We start from the raw sequence: 15,498 nt of genomic DNA, 5'->3' as shown, positions 1-15,498 counted from the left end.
GTATGAGTAGTGTTGATGGGAGAATTTTTTGGCAAGGGCCAGGCAAGGTCACCCTCTCCAAGTGCCAGAGAGGCCACCAGTATGTCATGAGCACGCATCCACGAAGGTAACAGTTGAGTAAGAAACACACCATCCTGTCTGTAAAAGAAAAAAAAAGGAGAAAAGAAAAAAAAAGAACTTAACCAAAACAAGTCAGGCAAGGAAGGTTAAGGGTACACTCCATCTCACCTGGTCTGAAGTCATCACACTCATTTGCGTCCTCAAGAACTCCTCCAAACTGCATTTGCTTACCATCAATATCAACGTGCCACCATTGCTGTGTCACCTGCTGTCCAATGCAGGGCTTGTTGCTTGCTGCTGCTTGTGAGTAGGCCATATGGGCCGAAGCATTTTTGTGGGCCATTGAGGCCAAAGTGCTTTTGTGGGCCATTGCGGCCGAAGATTCATGCCATTGTGTTGTCTCAGTGGGCCGATGAACTCTTTGTGAGATGAGGCCACTCAGCCGACTGAACTCACCTGGTGGGAGGCCAATAAGGCCACGTAGTGAGGAAACCCTCAGGGGTGAATGGACAATACTGCCGGGAGGGGGCATGAAGGAGCAAACACGTGAAAGAACTTTGAACCTTTGAATGTCCTGCTCCTAGGCCAAGTAAAATTGAATTGTTGTTAAATTGAATTGTTAAAAGTAAAATTGAATGCCCTCTCGTTCAAATACATGATTAGATTGTTAAGTAGTGTGCATAGAGTGTGAACTTGTTTGTTAGATTGGTGACCCGACACACTAGGATAGGGACATGCCAATCTTACTGTGACACTTTGGTTTTTGGAGTTAAGTACTTCCCATGTTGTGGGTTAGAGTAACTGGGAGATCTGTGCTGTACGTTAGACAGGGCCATTACCGTGGGCTGCCCCAGATGGAGTCTCGGGAGAAAGGTGGGGGTAGTGTTGTGGAAATGGCCTTGATTATGCTGCTAAATATAGGATTAGCCCAGATCCCCCATTAAATGCATGTTTAGCCAGGTTGTTCGGTAATTTGACGTTACATGTGTGTCGGGAGATGTCATAGGCTGTTATTGTTCGTGCGGTGGTGGTGGATCGAGAGATTCGTCTTCTTCCTTCCTCTCTCCGAGCGAGACTCCGCCCAGCGTGCTGAGCGGGGGAGTGGCCTTGAAAAGGAAGTGAAACTAAGGGGAGGAGTTTGTCGGCTTTGTAAAGGGGCGCGCCCAAAAAAGAAAAAGTGGTAAGAAACTGAGAGGACGGAGTTGAGCAGTCGGGCTTCGAGGCTTGCAGAAAGAAGGAAAGACAGTGGTGATTCTGAAGGGAGAGGAAACTGAACCTGAGGGTTAGGCTGCAATCTGCTTCGAGAGGACCTGGCTACTGTGTGAGTCTGGAGTCGGCTTTGAGGCATGCTCGGGCTTCGAGGCAAGCGTGCGCCGGGAAGGCAAGAGAGAAACGACGAGTGTGGAGGCAAGATCTGCTGGATGAGCAAACGGTTTTGAGGCGTGCTGGGGCTTCGAGGCGAGCAGAAAAAGGAAAGTCGGTGGTGATTCTGCAGAGAGAGAAACTGAACCTGGGCGCACGGGTCTGCCTTCTGTGGCCCGGAGAAGCGATCCAGGGCCGAAGGAAAGGCAGGGAAAGGACTGCATGAGGTCTGTCTGCCCTCGGCTGGATGAGAAACGACTGGTGAGAGTCGTGATCTGCTGTGTAGGGGACAGCTGTGTCTGTCTGCGATCTGCTTTGTGAAGGAGGCCTGGAGAACAGCCCAGGCCTGGACTTGTATGCTGGACCTTGTGAAAAGCCAGCTGGAGCACACCATCGTGGATGTTTCGCTCTGGTGCAGTCGACCTCGTGTGTTCTGAACGCGCGAGAGTGCGTGCATGAGGTCTGCGACAAATGGACGACGCCTCCATTTTGCCACGCGGCGTGCTCGAGCTTGGGGCTCGAATCCGTGGACATCGGCTTGTTACGAGCGTCATTCGTGCTTTTGACACTTTCGTCTCGTCTATGAAACATCACCAAGTACTCTGTCTTGTCTGCATGCTGTCTATGTCTTGTCTGCATGTCGTTTAAGGCTTATCTCGGTAGGGACCCTTTCAAAACCCGTAATCCGTATCTCCCAAGTTAAGAACGGGTTATAGATTAATTAAAACAGTCGTGAATATTTTCTTGTGTTATGTTCCCCAATCAATCTGGCTGATTCGTATGAAGTTGCCGCTTTGAGTCAATTCGTGCCGCACTGAGAAACATTTCGCTCGATTGGTATATAAAACCAAAATGGTTACAGACTGGCAGAAAACGCTCGGTATCTGACAAAACCAGTCTGTAACCGGGGTCCATTTCCCCAACTGGTAAGGTCCAGGGGTACGTTGGTATTGCGATTGAAGACTCGTGACGTGAGGCCTGTGCCGAGCCAGCCGGCGTTATAACCCCGGAAACGGTGGTGGTTGGGGTGTCGCCGAATCTGTAACATTTGGCTGTCAAGAGTCGGGTGCGAAACCCCCCACCCCCGGATCCGCAAGAATATATTTACTATATCCCAAAGTTTCAAATTCCTATCTCAAACGGTGTAGGAGGAGCTATTTTGACCCCCTATCCCCCTAAGCACCCCCTACCCCCCCCCAAACACCCTCTGATCATCATGTGTTTAAAAAAATGTTGTTAAATGTATAACTCAAGAATATGTTTGATTTAAAATTCTAAAAGACAATATATATATATATATTTTTTTTTTTTAATCAGCCCCCATGACCCCAGCCCCTCTGGCCCAGCCCCGATGGGTCGTATCTAAAATCCGACGGTGTTGTGCACTTCCCCATACATATATCTACTATGTCCCAAAGTTTCAAGTTCCTATTTCAAACGGTGTAGGAGGAGTTACAGGGTAAGACGTACGGACGTACGGTGGAGACAATCACAATAGTCCCGCTTTTCTTCAAAAGCGCGGGAATAATAAAGCATCTCAACGTTACACTTTCTCAACCTTTTCATGATAACCTCTTCATGATAACCATTGAGAGCAAGGTATTCCAAAGTTGCCATTTCCAAGCACCTTGTTTTGCTGCATCTCACAAACTTCAAGGCAGATGAGTGTGTAATACAAACTCAGCTGGTATCAATCCCCACCTCACCAAAGGTGTGAATTAGAAAGATCTTTACAGGACATTCAATACGACATATTCAACGCACCTGGATATAATAGAGCTCGTCATCATTAGTACGTAGTTCACCTTCTTTCTGTGAAGTCACCTTGGTATCTTTAACATCCACCAACTATTGCTGAAGGCCCAGTCACACCTTGACGTTTTAGCCAGCTTATGCCGATTTTTGGAAAATTTGTGTAAAACGCTGGTACACGTCGAATACGTTATGGGTAAGTTTTGATAACATTGAGAGCACGCTGAAAAACACTGCCATACGTCGTAGTACGCTGGCTTTAAACGTTGGACTTTTTGGTTGTCCTCAAATTTTCCATGCTTGAAATTTTTCGACGTATGCCGGCGTATGACTCACACGTTCCGCATAACGCTGGCCATAAGTTGTAGGCACGTTACGCGATCGTTGACACACGTCGACACACGTTACTTGTAAGTTACTCATAAGCCGAAACACGTCGAAGTAATGTTTAGCGTACCTGAAACTTATTTCTAACCTATGAGTAACGTGTTTTACACACGATATACGAACATTGGCACACGTCGCCAAAAGTTACTTGTAAGGTACTCATAAGTTGAAACGCTCAAGGTAATGGTTAACGTCAGTGTTCCAGACTCCCTGTTTTTTTTTTTTTTCTTCGGTATGACGGTGATGTTGACACTTTGACTTCTAGTGCGGTTATAATATAATATAATTAAAAGGCTGCCGCTCAACGATTTAAATAATAACCGCACTAGAAATCGAAGTGTCGACATCACCGTCATACCGAAGAAGAAAAAAAAAACCATGGAGTCTGGAACACTGACGCTAACCATTACCTTGAGTGTTTCGACTTATGAGTACCTTACAAGTAACGTGTGTCGACGTGTGACAACGTTCGCATATCTTGCGTTCAACTTATTCCCATCGCATGCGGAGCGTGTGTCATACGGCAAGTACGTCGTAAAATGTTTAACACGTTTATAATTACAAGACGTACTCCACTTGCTACGACGTATGATAGCGTACTTTAGCATTCTATTCACGTATACCAAACTTACCCATACCGTATTCGACGTGCGCCAGCGTTTTAGATGCATTTTTCAGAGGTCGGCATACGCTGGCAAGATCGCCAAGGTGTGACCGCGATGTTGACACTTCCATTTCTCCGGCGGTTATGATTAGAATCGTTGTGCGGCAGGTTTTTAATAGGCTACGCCACGTGATCGTCGGCGATACGTGCAGCGCGCTATGCATAAGTTAGACTATCGTTGGGCATAGGTTGTGAACGCCGACAACAGGCTCAGCATTCGTTGGTATGTTATCTATAACACAACGAAACGTTCTGTGTCCGTTACTAATATGTTATGAATACGTCCGAATCTTAAAAAAAAACATCAACAGTTCAACGTAAGCCAGCGTTTTACATACATTTTGATACGTTGCCATTGCTGGCTAAAATGTCAAGGTGTGACCGGGCCTTGACAGACAGGACACCCAGTTTAATGTACATGCGAGGGACGCACACCCATTGATGCCTTGCCCTGCCTTGAAACGCCAGGATGACGGTTTATAACTGGGTCGATAATCTAAAGCTAACTAGACAGCTCAGAGGCGAGTGTGCATGGACTTCTCGGCCACCCCACCAGTCCTCAATAAAGGAACTATATTGGATATTGAAATTGTACTAAAATATGCAATTTGGTATCTGTCTGTGTATTTTTGACTGCAATACATAAGGTGGTGACTTTTCTGATCTCAACCAAACTTGACAGGAGGACCCAGGGTCACACAATGGAGGTTGTCGCGACTTCCTCTGCCCCACTCCCCAAGGGGGTTTTCCTCCAGACCGAGTATCAGGGGTCGGTGGAGTTCACATCCAGACCGAGTATCAGGGGTCGGTGAAGTTCACATCCACACCGAATATCAGGGGTCGGTGGAGTTCACATCCACACCAAGTATTGGGGGTCGGAGGAGTTCACATTCAGACCGAGTATCGGGGGTCGGAGGAGTTCACATCCACACCGAGTATCAGGGGTCGGTGGAGTTCACATCCAGACCGAGCATCGGGGGTCGGAGGAGTTCACATCCACACCGAGTATCGGAGGTCGGTGGATTTCACATCCACACCGAGTATTGGGGGTCGGTGGATTTCACATCCACACCGAGTATTGGGGGTCGGTGGATTTCACATCCACACCGAGTATTGGGGGTCGGTGGAGTTCACATCCACACCGAGTATCGGGGGTCGGTGGAGTTCACATCCACACCAGGTATCGGGGGTCGGTGGAGTTCACATCCACACCAAGCATCGGGGGTCGGTGGAGTTCACATCCACACCAAGCATCGGGGGTCGGTGGAGTTCACATCCACACCAAGTATTGGGGGTCGTCGGTGGAGTTCACATCCACACTGAGTATCAGGGGTCAGTGGAGTTCACATCCACACCGAGTATCAGAAGTCGGTGGAGTTCACATCCCGGTCGAATTGTCCCAAACACCTTAACATGGTCGACACTGCTTCCTTGCTGCACGTTCAAAATAAAAGAGAGAGCACAGACAATTAAACAAGGTGTCAGGTGAGAGCCTCACAGGTATGAGGAAAATCATGCAAATGACGTCACTGTCACCTTGACCTTTGACAGATACAGTCAGAAAACATTGACTGCCTCACTTTTGTCCTCTGGTAAAGTTTGACGAAGAGAGCTGAAAGCATTCACAAGTTATCACACTCACAGACAAACACCCAAACAAAGAGACAGACTGACATGTGATGAACATTTTCAATTTCGTCACAACAACCACACGTTGGGAACCATTTTCCAGGGTTGGTTGTTCCTTAACCACCTCCTGTGTTCAAGTTCCTTGTGCTATAATTTATTTATTCGTGTACAGCCTTGGGCTGCTTGGCCACGTCATTTTCTGGGGGCACAGCTGTACCACTGATGCAGTGCCCCTTGTTTCCAGTGAGGTGGTACTCATTTTGCCAACCTCAGACGGATGACAGGCTGAGTCAATCTTACCTGTAACCTGGTGTTAATTCAACAGCCTGACAGGGGTTGAACTCGATACCCTTTCAGCCAAAATGATCTTAAGCCAGCCACCTCAACCATTAACACAACATCAGGCCGAGTGTTATGATGGAACCTCGTCATTACCCCCCATTCCTCTCCTGTACACCAGACACCATGCTCGGAATGGTTCGCTGTTCCCCCGAACAGAGCTTGGGTATCAGATCGGATCAGATTATTGTTTAAAATAAATAATGTGAAATACACAAACATTCAAGATGAAAGACTCGAGTTCACATCTCCAAACATGAGGAAAGTACAACATGGGAAAGATTCCGGGAAAGAATGAATCTTAAAGCAAGCAGCGGCCGGATTGATGTACAGGTGTCAAGTTGTGCTGATTGTGTGGATTAATGACGTCACGATATATTGTTGTGGGCCGGGGGGGTCGGTGGTGAGGAACGACTGCTAGACGGAGCAGTAGGGCCGTCTCCCACCAAACACCGGAATTGAAGGTCGTAACCTTCGGATAACTCCGAAGGTCACGGGTCCCTTAGTGGACCGTAGACGCCAATATTTTTGATGGCGTGGAGTAGGGGTAATTGTCTAATTCCAATTTACCTAAGTACCCACGCCATCTAACTACCGGGGAAGCCACACCCTCGGCCGACTTTGACAGCGTTCCACAATCATTAGCCAAATATTTACAGACTTTCTCACACGTGCCTCATTAAGCTGTCTTCTTGCACATCTTTTTCTCCGATCTGTGTCTCGTCCATTGTGGACACACAAACTAAAAGAGCAAAATTACCGATTCATACCCCTCACACTTCCGCTTGCATCATGGTGCACTCCATTTTTGCACTTCCCACTCACGCATCGTAAACACCCAAAGTTTTCTTCTCTCCTCCCCCTTCCTAAGCAATTGGGTTGCGTAGCTCCGTTGCGTACAACGAGGTCATCTAAACCTCAACTGATTCTCCTCTTTCTGGACTATAACGTGTGTGTGTGTGTGTGTGTGTGTGTGTGTGTGTGTGTGTGTGTGTGTGTGTGTGTGTGTGTGTGTGTGTGTGTGTGTGTGTGTGTGTGTGTGTGAGATGGCACCCGTTGTGTGTGACATAAGTTAAGGTTGTAGAAGTTTATCTCGAGTTAACTCTGCTCTGTGTCCTCTTTCTTTTTGCAAATATTTGCATTTCTCTTGCCACACCCACAAATTCCTTGCTTTCCCCTGCTGTACAGAATTTTGTGAACAAACCCTTTTTAATGTGCCACATAACTATTCTCACCCTTGCTTTTAAATAAAGTGCTTGTTATAAATGTACCCATCTCGTTTCATTTTTTCCTTCATTGGTGCAGCATGGTCCGCACATTAGTTTAGCCAGGAAGTTATACCCCACCGAATTTGCTCTCCTCAGCCAGTGCACACTCACTGTATCGCTCGGCAGTAATGCAAGTGTGCGCTGACGGCACATGACCCTAATTGACCTGCCGTCCACAGGTAAGGTATCACACAAAGTAGTGTAACCTTGCCCGGATTGGCTGTGCCAATTGGCGTTCGTGGTTGCCTCGCAACCTGCCGGTGCTCAGAGTTATCTGTGTCCGGCGACCTCAGGACCGGCTGTTCGAGAGAGATCAGACCGCTCCCTCTCGTGGCGAGCCTCCAATCCTGAGTCCATAACAATACCAACATTTGGGGCAAAACCTCCCTTTCATCCCATTATAGGGATGCATCCGGATCGGGAGCACAACCCCATGAGAACTTGCTGTCCTGGTGCGCCGTACCAAATTTGGTCCATAATCGGTCAGGTAGTTTGTGTGAGGAGATGATGTTTTAGTCAAATGTTAACGGATGACCAGACACCGGGACCCACTCTGAGCTTATTTCTGAGAAATATTCTAATAATAAAAAACAAGCGAATAAAAGAAAACAGAACATATCATATACATTTATTTGCAAGAATTTTCACAGAAGTAGAAAAAAATTAAAGTTAGATCATTAGATCAATATTTTCTAATATACACTTTTAAGTTTTACCCAACCAAGTACCCCAACTTTACAAAAACCAATGTTCTGCATCAGTGACGTATTCCATTTAAAAAGTGTAAGGCAAGTTGAATTTCATTCTACCACTGCCAGGTATGCACATGACACACAAAGGAACACACGTAAACAAACGACAGATGTAACCAGCAACATCATTTCCATTTAAAAAAAACAAAACAAAAAAAAAACATACTCAGCAGCATATGCCGCTGCTCAACTACAACTGGATATTTTTTTTCAATTTTATTTCTTGTTTTGAGGCATAATCTGGATGTTCTTGATAGAGTTAGCAAGACGATAAAAGAATACACATTTGTGATGGCTATGTAAAACTATGAAAATAAAATATTTGACACTGACAAAGTAAACTTTGTACTAAAAGTACTTGTTTCAAACTTTACATAGATATGTACAGATTAGCAAAAAAAAAGCATTGAGCTGCTTTAATACAAAATAATGCATTAATATCTATTCCTGTACGACTTAAAAGCAAGGTGCTTAAACTTTTGCCCAATTTCCTTTGAGCTCGTTCAATTTGTACCCCTGAAGTGAACTTGTGTAAAAATACATCCAAACTCTCCCACCCCCCACAAAACCCTTTGAATGGCATTTTTGGTTAGCTATTATAAATGCAACAGTTTGGGAACAAGTCCGCTGGCAAGTTTCCAGGTTCATTATCGTAAAAGGATTTGATCAATGGCTTGAGACCAAATGGCAAAGACCACGAGACAAAACTCAGCGATGTGGAACCGTTTGCGATAGTGCGCACGTGCATAGTTTCGTTATGCCCTGCAAAGCAGCGGTGTCGATGCGTGGTTCATCAAATAGTGACTGGAATTGGGTGTGGCTCTTGTCTACAAGGCAATCAGGTTAAATTTATCCTTAAAGGGACACAACATCAAAATAATAGCCCAACACAGCTAAAAACAGCTCTTTGATTTTGATCTCTGATGAAAAATCCAAACATCAGTGTTACGACCAAACCAAAGTCGTCGATATAGTTACAAATATATCCAAAGTAAGTGCCGTAGTATTTCACAATCCATATTCCTCCAAAGCCCTGTCTCAACTCCGTCTGCACCTTGCCTCAATAAAAGATGATGTCACAAGAAGTAACAATAAAATAAAAAAAACAGAAGATTAACTTTGTGGTACTTTTTAACCATATCTATGACAATGTAAAAACTGTCAAACTTATACTTCATAAAGTTTAAATGTATACAATATAAACAACATATTTATAAGAGACAAGAAAGATGGAGCAGACAGAGATTCCCTAACCATGCCAATAGACTTAGCAACAGATGTGCAAGGAGAAACATGAAAAACTATAAAGATAAAACCGAGATTATATTTTTTCTTCAAGAAGTGTTAAGGAACTCGGTCCATGGACAGGCAACCTCAAAGTACTCCGAAGGCTCAGATGCGATACAGGCACGGATCATCTGTCGATGCATCTGGGAGAGTCACATCAGGGTCATTTAGCATGGCCAATCCATCGAGAGCTATCGAGTCCATCTGAAATTGAGGGTCCATATCAAACACCATTTCCGACATGCTGGACAAAGAGTTGTCTTTCAAAAAGCTTGCCGAGGCGTCCTCTGTTGGAGACAAAGGTGCAAAAGGTATGACATCACAAAAAAAAAAATACAACGGCTCATGCCAAGTTGTGCATAACAGCTGACTGAGAAATTTACACCAGAATTTCAACACTTACAAGCTTCCTCTTTCTTCGTCTTTAATGGCCACCATTATCCCACCTTTCTTGTGGATTCGGCTGGGGAAAGCTTCGCCCGAGTCTTCACGAATCGGTTGGCCTGACTTTCGACCAATTAGGGCAGGAATTTGGAATTTGTTCATGGTGCCGGCGATAGCTCACCTACTCATCACGAAGGACACTGTGGGCTCTTTAACATCCACCAACGAATGCTGGCAGATGGGATTCCCATTTAACGTCCATCCGAGGGATGGCACAAACATTGATGAATCACCCTGCACGTAAAACACTGGAATGAAAGTTTTTATAGCTGGGCCGGGATTCAAACACAGGCTAGACAGCTTAGAGACATGTGTGTACCTCCTAGACCATGCTGTCAGCCCAAAGCCAAAGTTATAAGCCTGTTTACTTTCCTCAGTCCATTTGAGCCTGGTGTTGGCGCAGTGGTTCGGGCAGCGGCTTGGGATCCAAGAGGTCCTGAGTTCAAGCCCCGTTGGGCCACTGAATTAATACACCAGGAGGTTGACTCAGCCTGTCATCCTTCCGAGGTCGGCGAAATGAGTACCAGTATACTGGGCTGGTGTATACCCCGGTTATAATAGGTGTACCATATCCCTGTGTCGTAAGAGGCGACCAGGGTTGCGTCAGGAAGGGCATCCGGTGTAAAACATGTGCCAAATCACTATGCGGATCATACGGATGATCCGCTGTGGCGACCCCCAACGGGAGCAGCCGAAAGAAGAAGAAGAAGAAGACTTTCCTCAGTCCATTTCTCCCAGTGCAAGCAATATTTCAGTCTTGTTCAGAAAAAAACATCTTTCACACCACTTACTGAAATATGGTAACTGCATTAAAGAAAATTATCAATTTAATTATCAATTATAACCTAATGAAAATTTGTCTTGGTGTTAATGGGAACAAAACTCAACTGTAATAATATTACAATGACTTGAGCAACAGCATCATCCTCAAAGTAGTTTTTAAATGGTTGCAACAGCAAACATGCATGCACCGATGTTGAAAACGAGGAAAGGGCTCACCTCCAGGGAATACGATGTTCGGAACCGTGTCCGAGTGGTTGTAGTAGGGGAGGTTGTGTTTCAGTTGCTGAGGGTTGTTCAAGTTTCCATGGCTACTCGACAGGCCCATCATAGCGGCCTGCGAAAAGCGCATTGCATCTAAACCAGAACCGGAACTCGAGCTTGCAACCTCTGTACTGCTCACGGAACACCCAAGCATTGAATCTTCGATTGTCAAGAAACCCTCTGCCTGTTGACGAAAGGATAGTGACCGTTATATCTTCGAAGGAAATCCAAAAATTGAATTTCAAAAACAGATTTTCGATCTCTAATCCTTGTTTAATTTTTCACTTTACTGTACATCATGACAACAAAAATGCACAATTGACTTCAAATGCAAAGGCAACACGAGTGAAGTCGATGGCACGCCGTCACAAATCCCCATGGTTCCCACCGAAAGCAAAGTTGAAAGATGGCAAAACAATTCCACCAGGAATGACCTTGTAATATTCATATACATACAGGAGAATCTGGATAATAAGCGTATGCGCCTATTTTTTTAGATTTAGTGGAGCACGTATGCGCTTATATTCAAAAAGCCCGACGTGTGCGCGTAGTACCCCGCCAAAGGAGAAGGGATTGAATTTGGGTCCGTTTGTTTGTGTGTTTCTCTATCTGTTTGTCTGCACAGAACTTTCTTGTTTTTTCCGCAACCGCTTGTCGGATTTAGACGAAATTTCCACCATTGGTGCGAGTACACGTGTAGAATGTTTTAATGATAATTATAACGTCATCGGTCACGTGGTGTGGCAGCCATGTTGGAACAACGGAAAAAGTTTGGACCTCTATCTCCTAAACCGCACCAAGGAAAAAATTGAAACTCGGCACATTGCAAGTACTTCTCATGGGGAATGAGTGTGAATTTTTTATGACGTCATAAGTGCCTTCGTTATGACGTCAATATTGCATATGTGGTCAATATCCCCCAAAATATCAGTTTAGCCACTGGAGGGAACCAACATATATGATCTCTCATTAACGTCCACTCCCGGCCAAAAGTTTTAGAACACCCCCATTTTTCCAGTTTTTACTGAAATTTAAACAGTTTAATGTTTTAATGTACTCTGAAATTAAAGCAGAGAACAAATAAACAATTGCAGATAAAAAAGGAAATCATGGAATCGTTTTGTTGAACAAAATTTAATCTAAAATTTTGACTCATCGAAGTAGCCACTTTTTGCAGATATAACAGCCGAACATACTGGTGGCATTGTTTCTGCAATGGAAATCAAATATTGTTCGGAAAGTTCTTCCCAACACTGTTGCAGAAGTTCCCACAAATGTGTTGCACTTGTAGGTTGCTTTGCTTTCACCCTTCTGTCTAGTTCATCCCAAACCAGCTCGATGGGGTTTAAGTCTGGAGACTGTGCTGGCCATTCCATGATTTGAAGCCTACCGTCTTGTTCTTTTCTTCTAAGGTAGTTCTGACATAGCCTGGGGGTATGTTTTGGGTTGTTATCTTGCTGTAGAATGAACCCCTGACCAACTAGGCATAGACCAGAAGGTCTACCAGACCAGCGTAGACCAAAAGGAAGGCGTAGACCATTTTGCATGGCGCTGCAAAATGCTGTGGTAGCCCTTTTGGTTCAGGATGCCAGTCACTCTGTGCAAGTCGCCGACTCTGGATCTAGCAAAAGAGCCCCAGATCATCACGCTTCCTCCTCCATGTTTGACAGTTGGTGTCACACACTGAGGAACCATCCTTTTGCCAACTCGACAGCATACAAAAACTCTGCGTGATGAACCGAATATTTCCAATTTTGATTCATTGGTCCAAAAGACCTTTCAGTTTTCAGTAGTCAACTGGCGGTGCTTCATGGCCCAGGCAAGCCTCTTTTTCTTATTTTGCCATCTTGGCAATGGCTTTCTTACTGCCACTCAACCTGTCAAACCTGCAGCTCGAAGTCTTCTCTTCATAGTTTAAACTGAGACTTCCTTACTTCGACCAGTATTAATCTGTGCTTGAAGCTGCTGTCCTTTGAGCCTCCTATCACGCAAGCTGTTGACTCTCAGAAACTTGTCTTCTGATTGTGTTGTGGCTTTGGGTCTGCCAGACCTCTGCCTGTCAGTTTCCTCCAATTTCTAAGTGCCTTTTGATGGTGTAGGAAACTGTACTCACTGACACCTTGGCTTACTTTGCAATTTCTCGAAAGGAAAGACCTACACTTTTAAGGGTTATAATGGTCTGTCTGTCTTCCTTTGTTAATTGTCTTTTTCTCACCATTATGATTACAATATACTACTTCCTGCAGTGCAATATTGTCCAAATAATGCTTCAGAGGGTGTAGCAACTTAGTCTGTTCCAACACCGCTTTTATACAGACAGAGGGTGTGTAACTAATCAACAAAAGTTGGAACACCTGTAGGAATTGTTTGCATCAACTCTCAAGGTTTAATTTACTTCCATTGCTGCAGAACAGCTGCAGTTGCTAACCCATTACTTGTTCCCTGAAAAGGGCCTTTTTTACCAACTGAAATTTACATTATTTTTCAGTTTTTGGTTACCTAAACTTTTTTTTTAACCTCTGGCAGTTTACCGCTTAGCTTTGTACCATTTCAGGTTATTTACTGGACTTGAACTGCTTAAATTTCAGTAAAAACTGGAAAAATGGGGGGTGTTCTAAAACTTTTGACTGGTAGTGTATCAGCAATCCAAAAAGCACATTTAATGGAGTATTTTATGGCTTTTATTTGATTTTCGAATGGCAATGTAATCACAAGTTTTAGCCTGTGTTGGCTTCGTGGTTAGGGTGACTGGCTTGGGATCCTCGGGTCCTGAGTTCGAGCCCCGTTGTCCACTGAATTAACACCAGGGGATTGACTCAGCCTGTCATCCTTCCCAGGTCGGCGAAATGAGTACCAGTTTACTGGTCCCAGTGTATGCCCCGGTTAGAATAGGTGTACCATATCCCTGTGTGTCGTAAGAGGAGACCAGGGTTGGCGTCGGGAAGGGCATCCGGCCATAAAAACAAAACAAAACACATTGCCTCAAGAAGGGAACCATGATTGCATGGAGCCTGCAAAAAGCGAATCCCTGCTCAGCAAGGAAAAATGGCTGTAAAAAGTGTGTTTTTTTTATTTTAATGTAATCATAAATTTGAAACATGTCAGACAGCTAAGTTTAACTGAAATTCTGACATATTTCCAAGGGAGTGCAGCTGTGCTATTGATGCAGTGCCTCCTGTGCAGAGATTTTTTTTCCAAAAAAAAATTGATGAGGATGCTGGTGATGACTCACCGACTCTGTCGAAAAATACAATTATATCTTTACTCTCTACCAGCTAATAAAGGGTGGGGCAGAAAAATGGGAGATTTTAAAAACCGATCTCCGCTATGCCAATGTGATCGTAACTTTTTTGACTGATGAACTAACTACTAGGTTTCCTCAAGTTAACGAGGCCAGTTGGTTTCAACAAGATGGTGCGACATCTCATACCGCCAGTGTCAATGGCCGCCGTATGACTACTTTTTCATAACCACACCATCTGCAGGAATAGTGACATACTCGGCCTCCAAGTTCTCCAGACTTGTCAGCATGTGACTTTTTCTTATGGGGGCACACTCACTGCCCACACAATGATGATGGTGCAAGTCGTTGCTTTTGACAAATCTCTCCCCTTCATTGGTATGCTCACTAAGCATTGTGTGTTGTGCGATGGTTGTGCCATCCAATGTGGAACCCACAGCGTCTACTGCAAGCATCACAGGTACAGGCTGTTCCTTGCGGAGGTGGGCGTTGGCAAGTTTTCCTTTCTTGCCTCCACTGTCTCTTCATAGCGGGTCTCCCACATTCAATGTGGTCCAGGCCTTTGTGGCAAATGTTATGCCAAGCTGATCTGTTTGTGGCCTGATGTTCCCAGGTGACAAATGGAATGGCACAAGACTTGAGTGTAGACTTAAGGACATCGTTATAATGCTTCCTTTCTTCACCATGTGACCGTTTACCAAATTTAAGCCCACACAATATTGAAGAGCTGAAAGAAAGACTTCGTCAAAAAATAATCTGGAATTTCTTTGGAGATGCTACAACGCATCATGGGAAACATGCGTGGAAGACTAGAGGAATGTCTGTGCAGAGACGGAGATCACCTCGAGGATCTGATCTTCAAGAAATAAATGGTACTAGCGATACCCGTGCACATGCACGGGATAGCAGTACAACATAGCGGGTAGCAGACAAACCGTACACGGGGAATGACAAAAATACGCATTGTGCAAAATGAAAGTGGTACTATGGAACACCAAGACTTCCCAAACATTGCTGGCATACCCGCTAAGTGCTACAGCAATTTCATAGGGATCGTGTAACGGCGAGCCGAGTTTTTAGTGTGCAAGCTTGGTATTATAATAGAGATGCTATGTACTTTAAGATGGCGGGTATTCATTACTTACGAAATCTAAAGATTTCGAAGTATATTGATGCCTTCCGTTTCTGTTTGTTTGATTGTTTGTTTGTAGGCACGATAACTCGAGAACGGAAGAAACTACCAATGTCAAATTGCACCACGTGATTCAG

The 15,498-nt window shown here is 44.7% G+C and overlaps 1 protein-coding gene across 3 annotated transcripts in view; it reads right to left on the bottom strand.

Moving 5' to 3' along the window:
* Nucleotides 1-8,068: 8,068 nt before the first annotated feature.
* The window catches only part of LOC147015144 (CREB-regulated transcription coactivator 1-like), an 82,042-nt gene continuing 74,612 nt past the window's right edge, over nucleotides 8,069-15,498 (bottom strand). For 2 of the 3 annotated variants that reach the window (XM_085849642.1, XM_085849643.1), the window contains 2 exons: nucleotides 10,944-11,172; nucleotides 8,069-9,787 (listed from right to left, as the gene is read on the bottom strand). In XM_085849642.1, the coding sequence (XP_085705768.1) occupies nucleotides 9,606-9,787; nucleotides 10,944-11,172 (411 nt within the window). In that variant the 3' untranslated portion in view covers nucleotides 8,069-9,605. The remainder of the gene's footprint in view (nucleotides 9,788-10,943; nucleotides 11,173-15,498) is intronic. The other variant, XM_085849644.1, reaches the window with a different exon arrangement.

This window comes from Eptatretus burgeri, chromosome 12, assembly GCF_056783735.1.
Source record: "Eptatretus burgeri isolate ZD-2024b chromosome 12, Ebu_testis_v1, whole genome shotgun sequence".
Taxonomy (NCBI): Eukaryota; Metazoa; Chordata; class Myxini; order Myxiniformes; family Myxinidae; genus Eptatretus; species Eptatretus burgeri.
The sequence above is the reverse complement of the archived record's forward strand: the minus strand, read 5'-3'. Positions and strand labels throughout refer to the sequence as shown.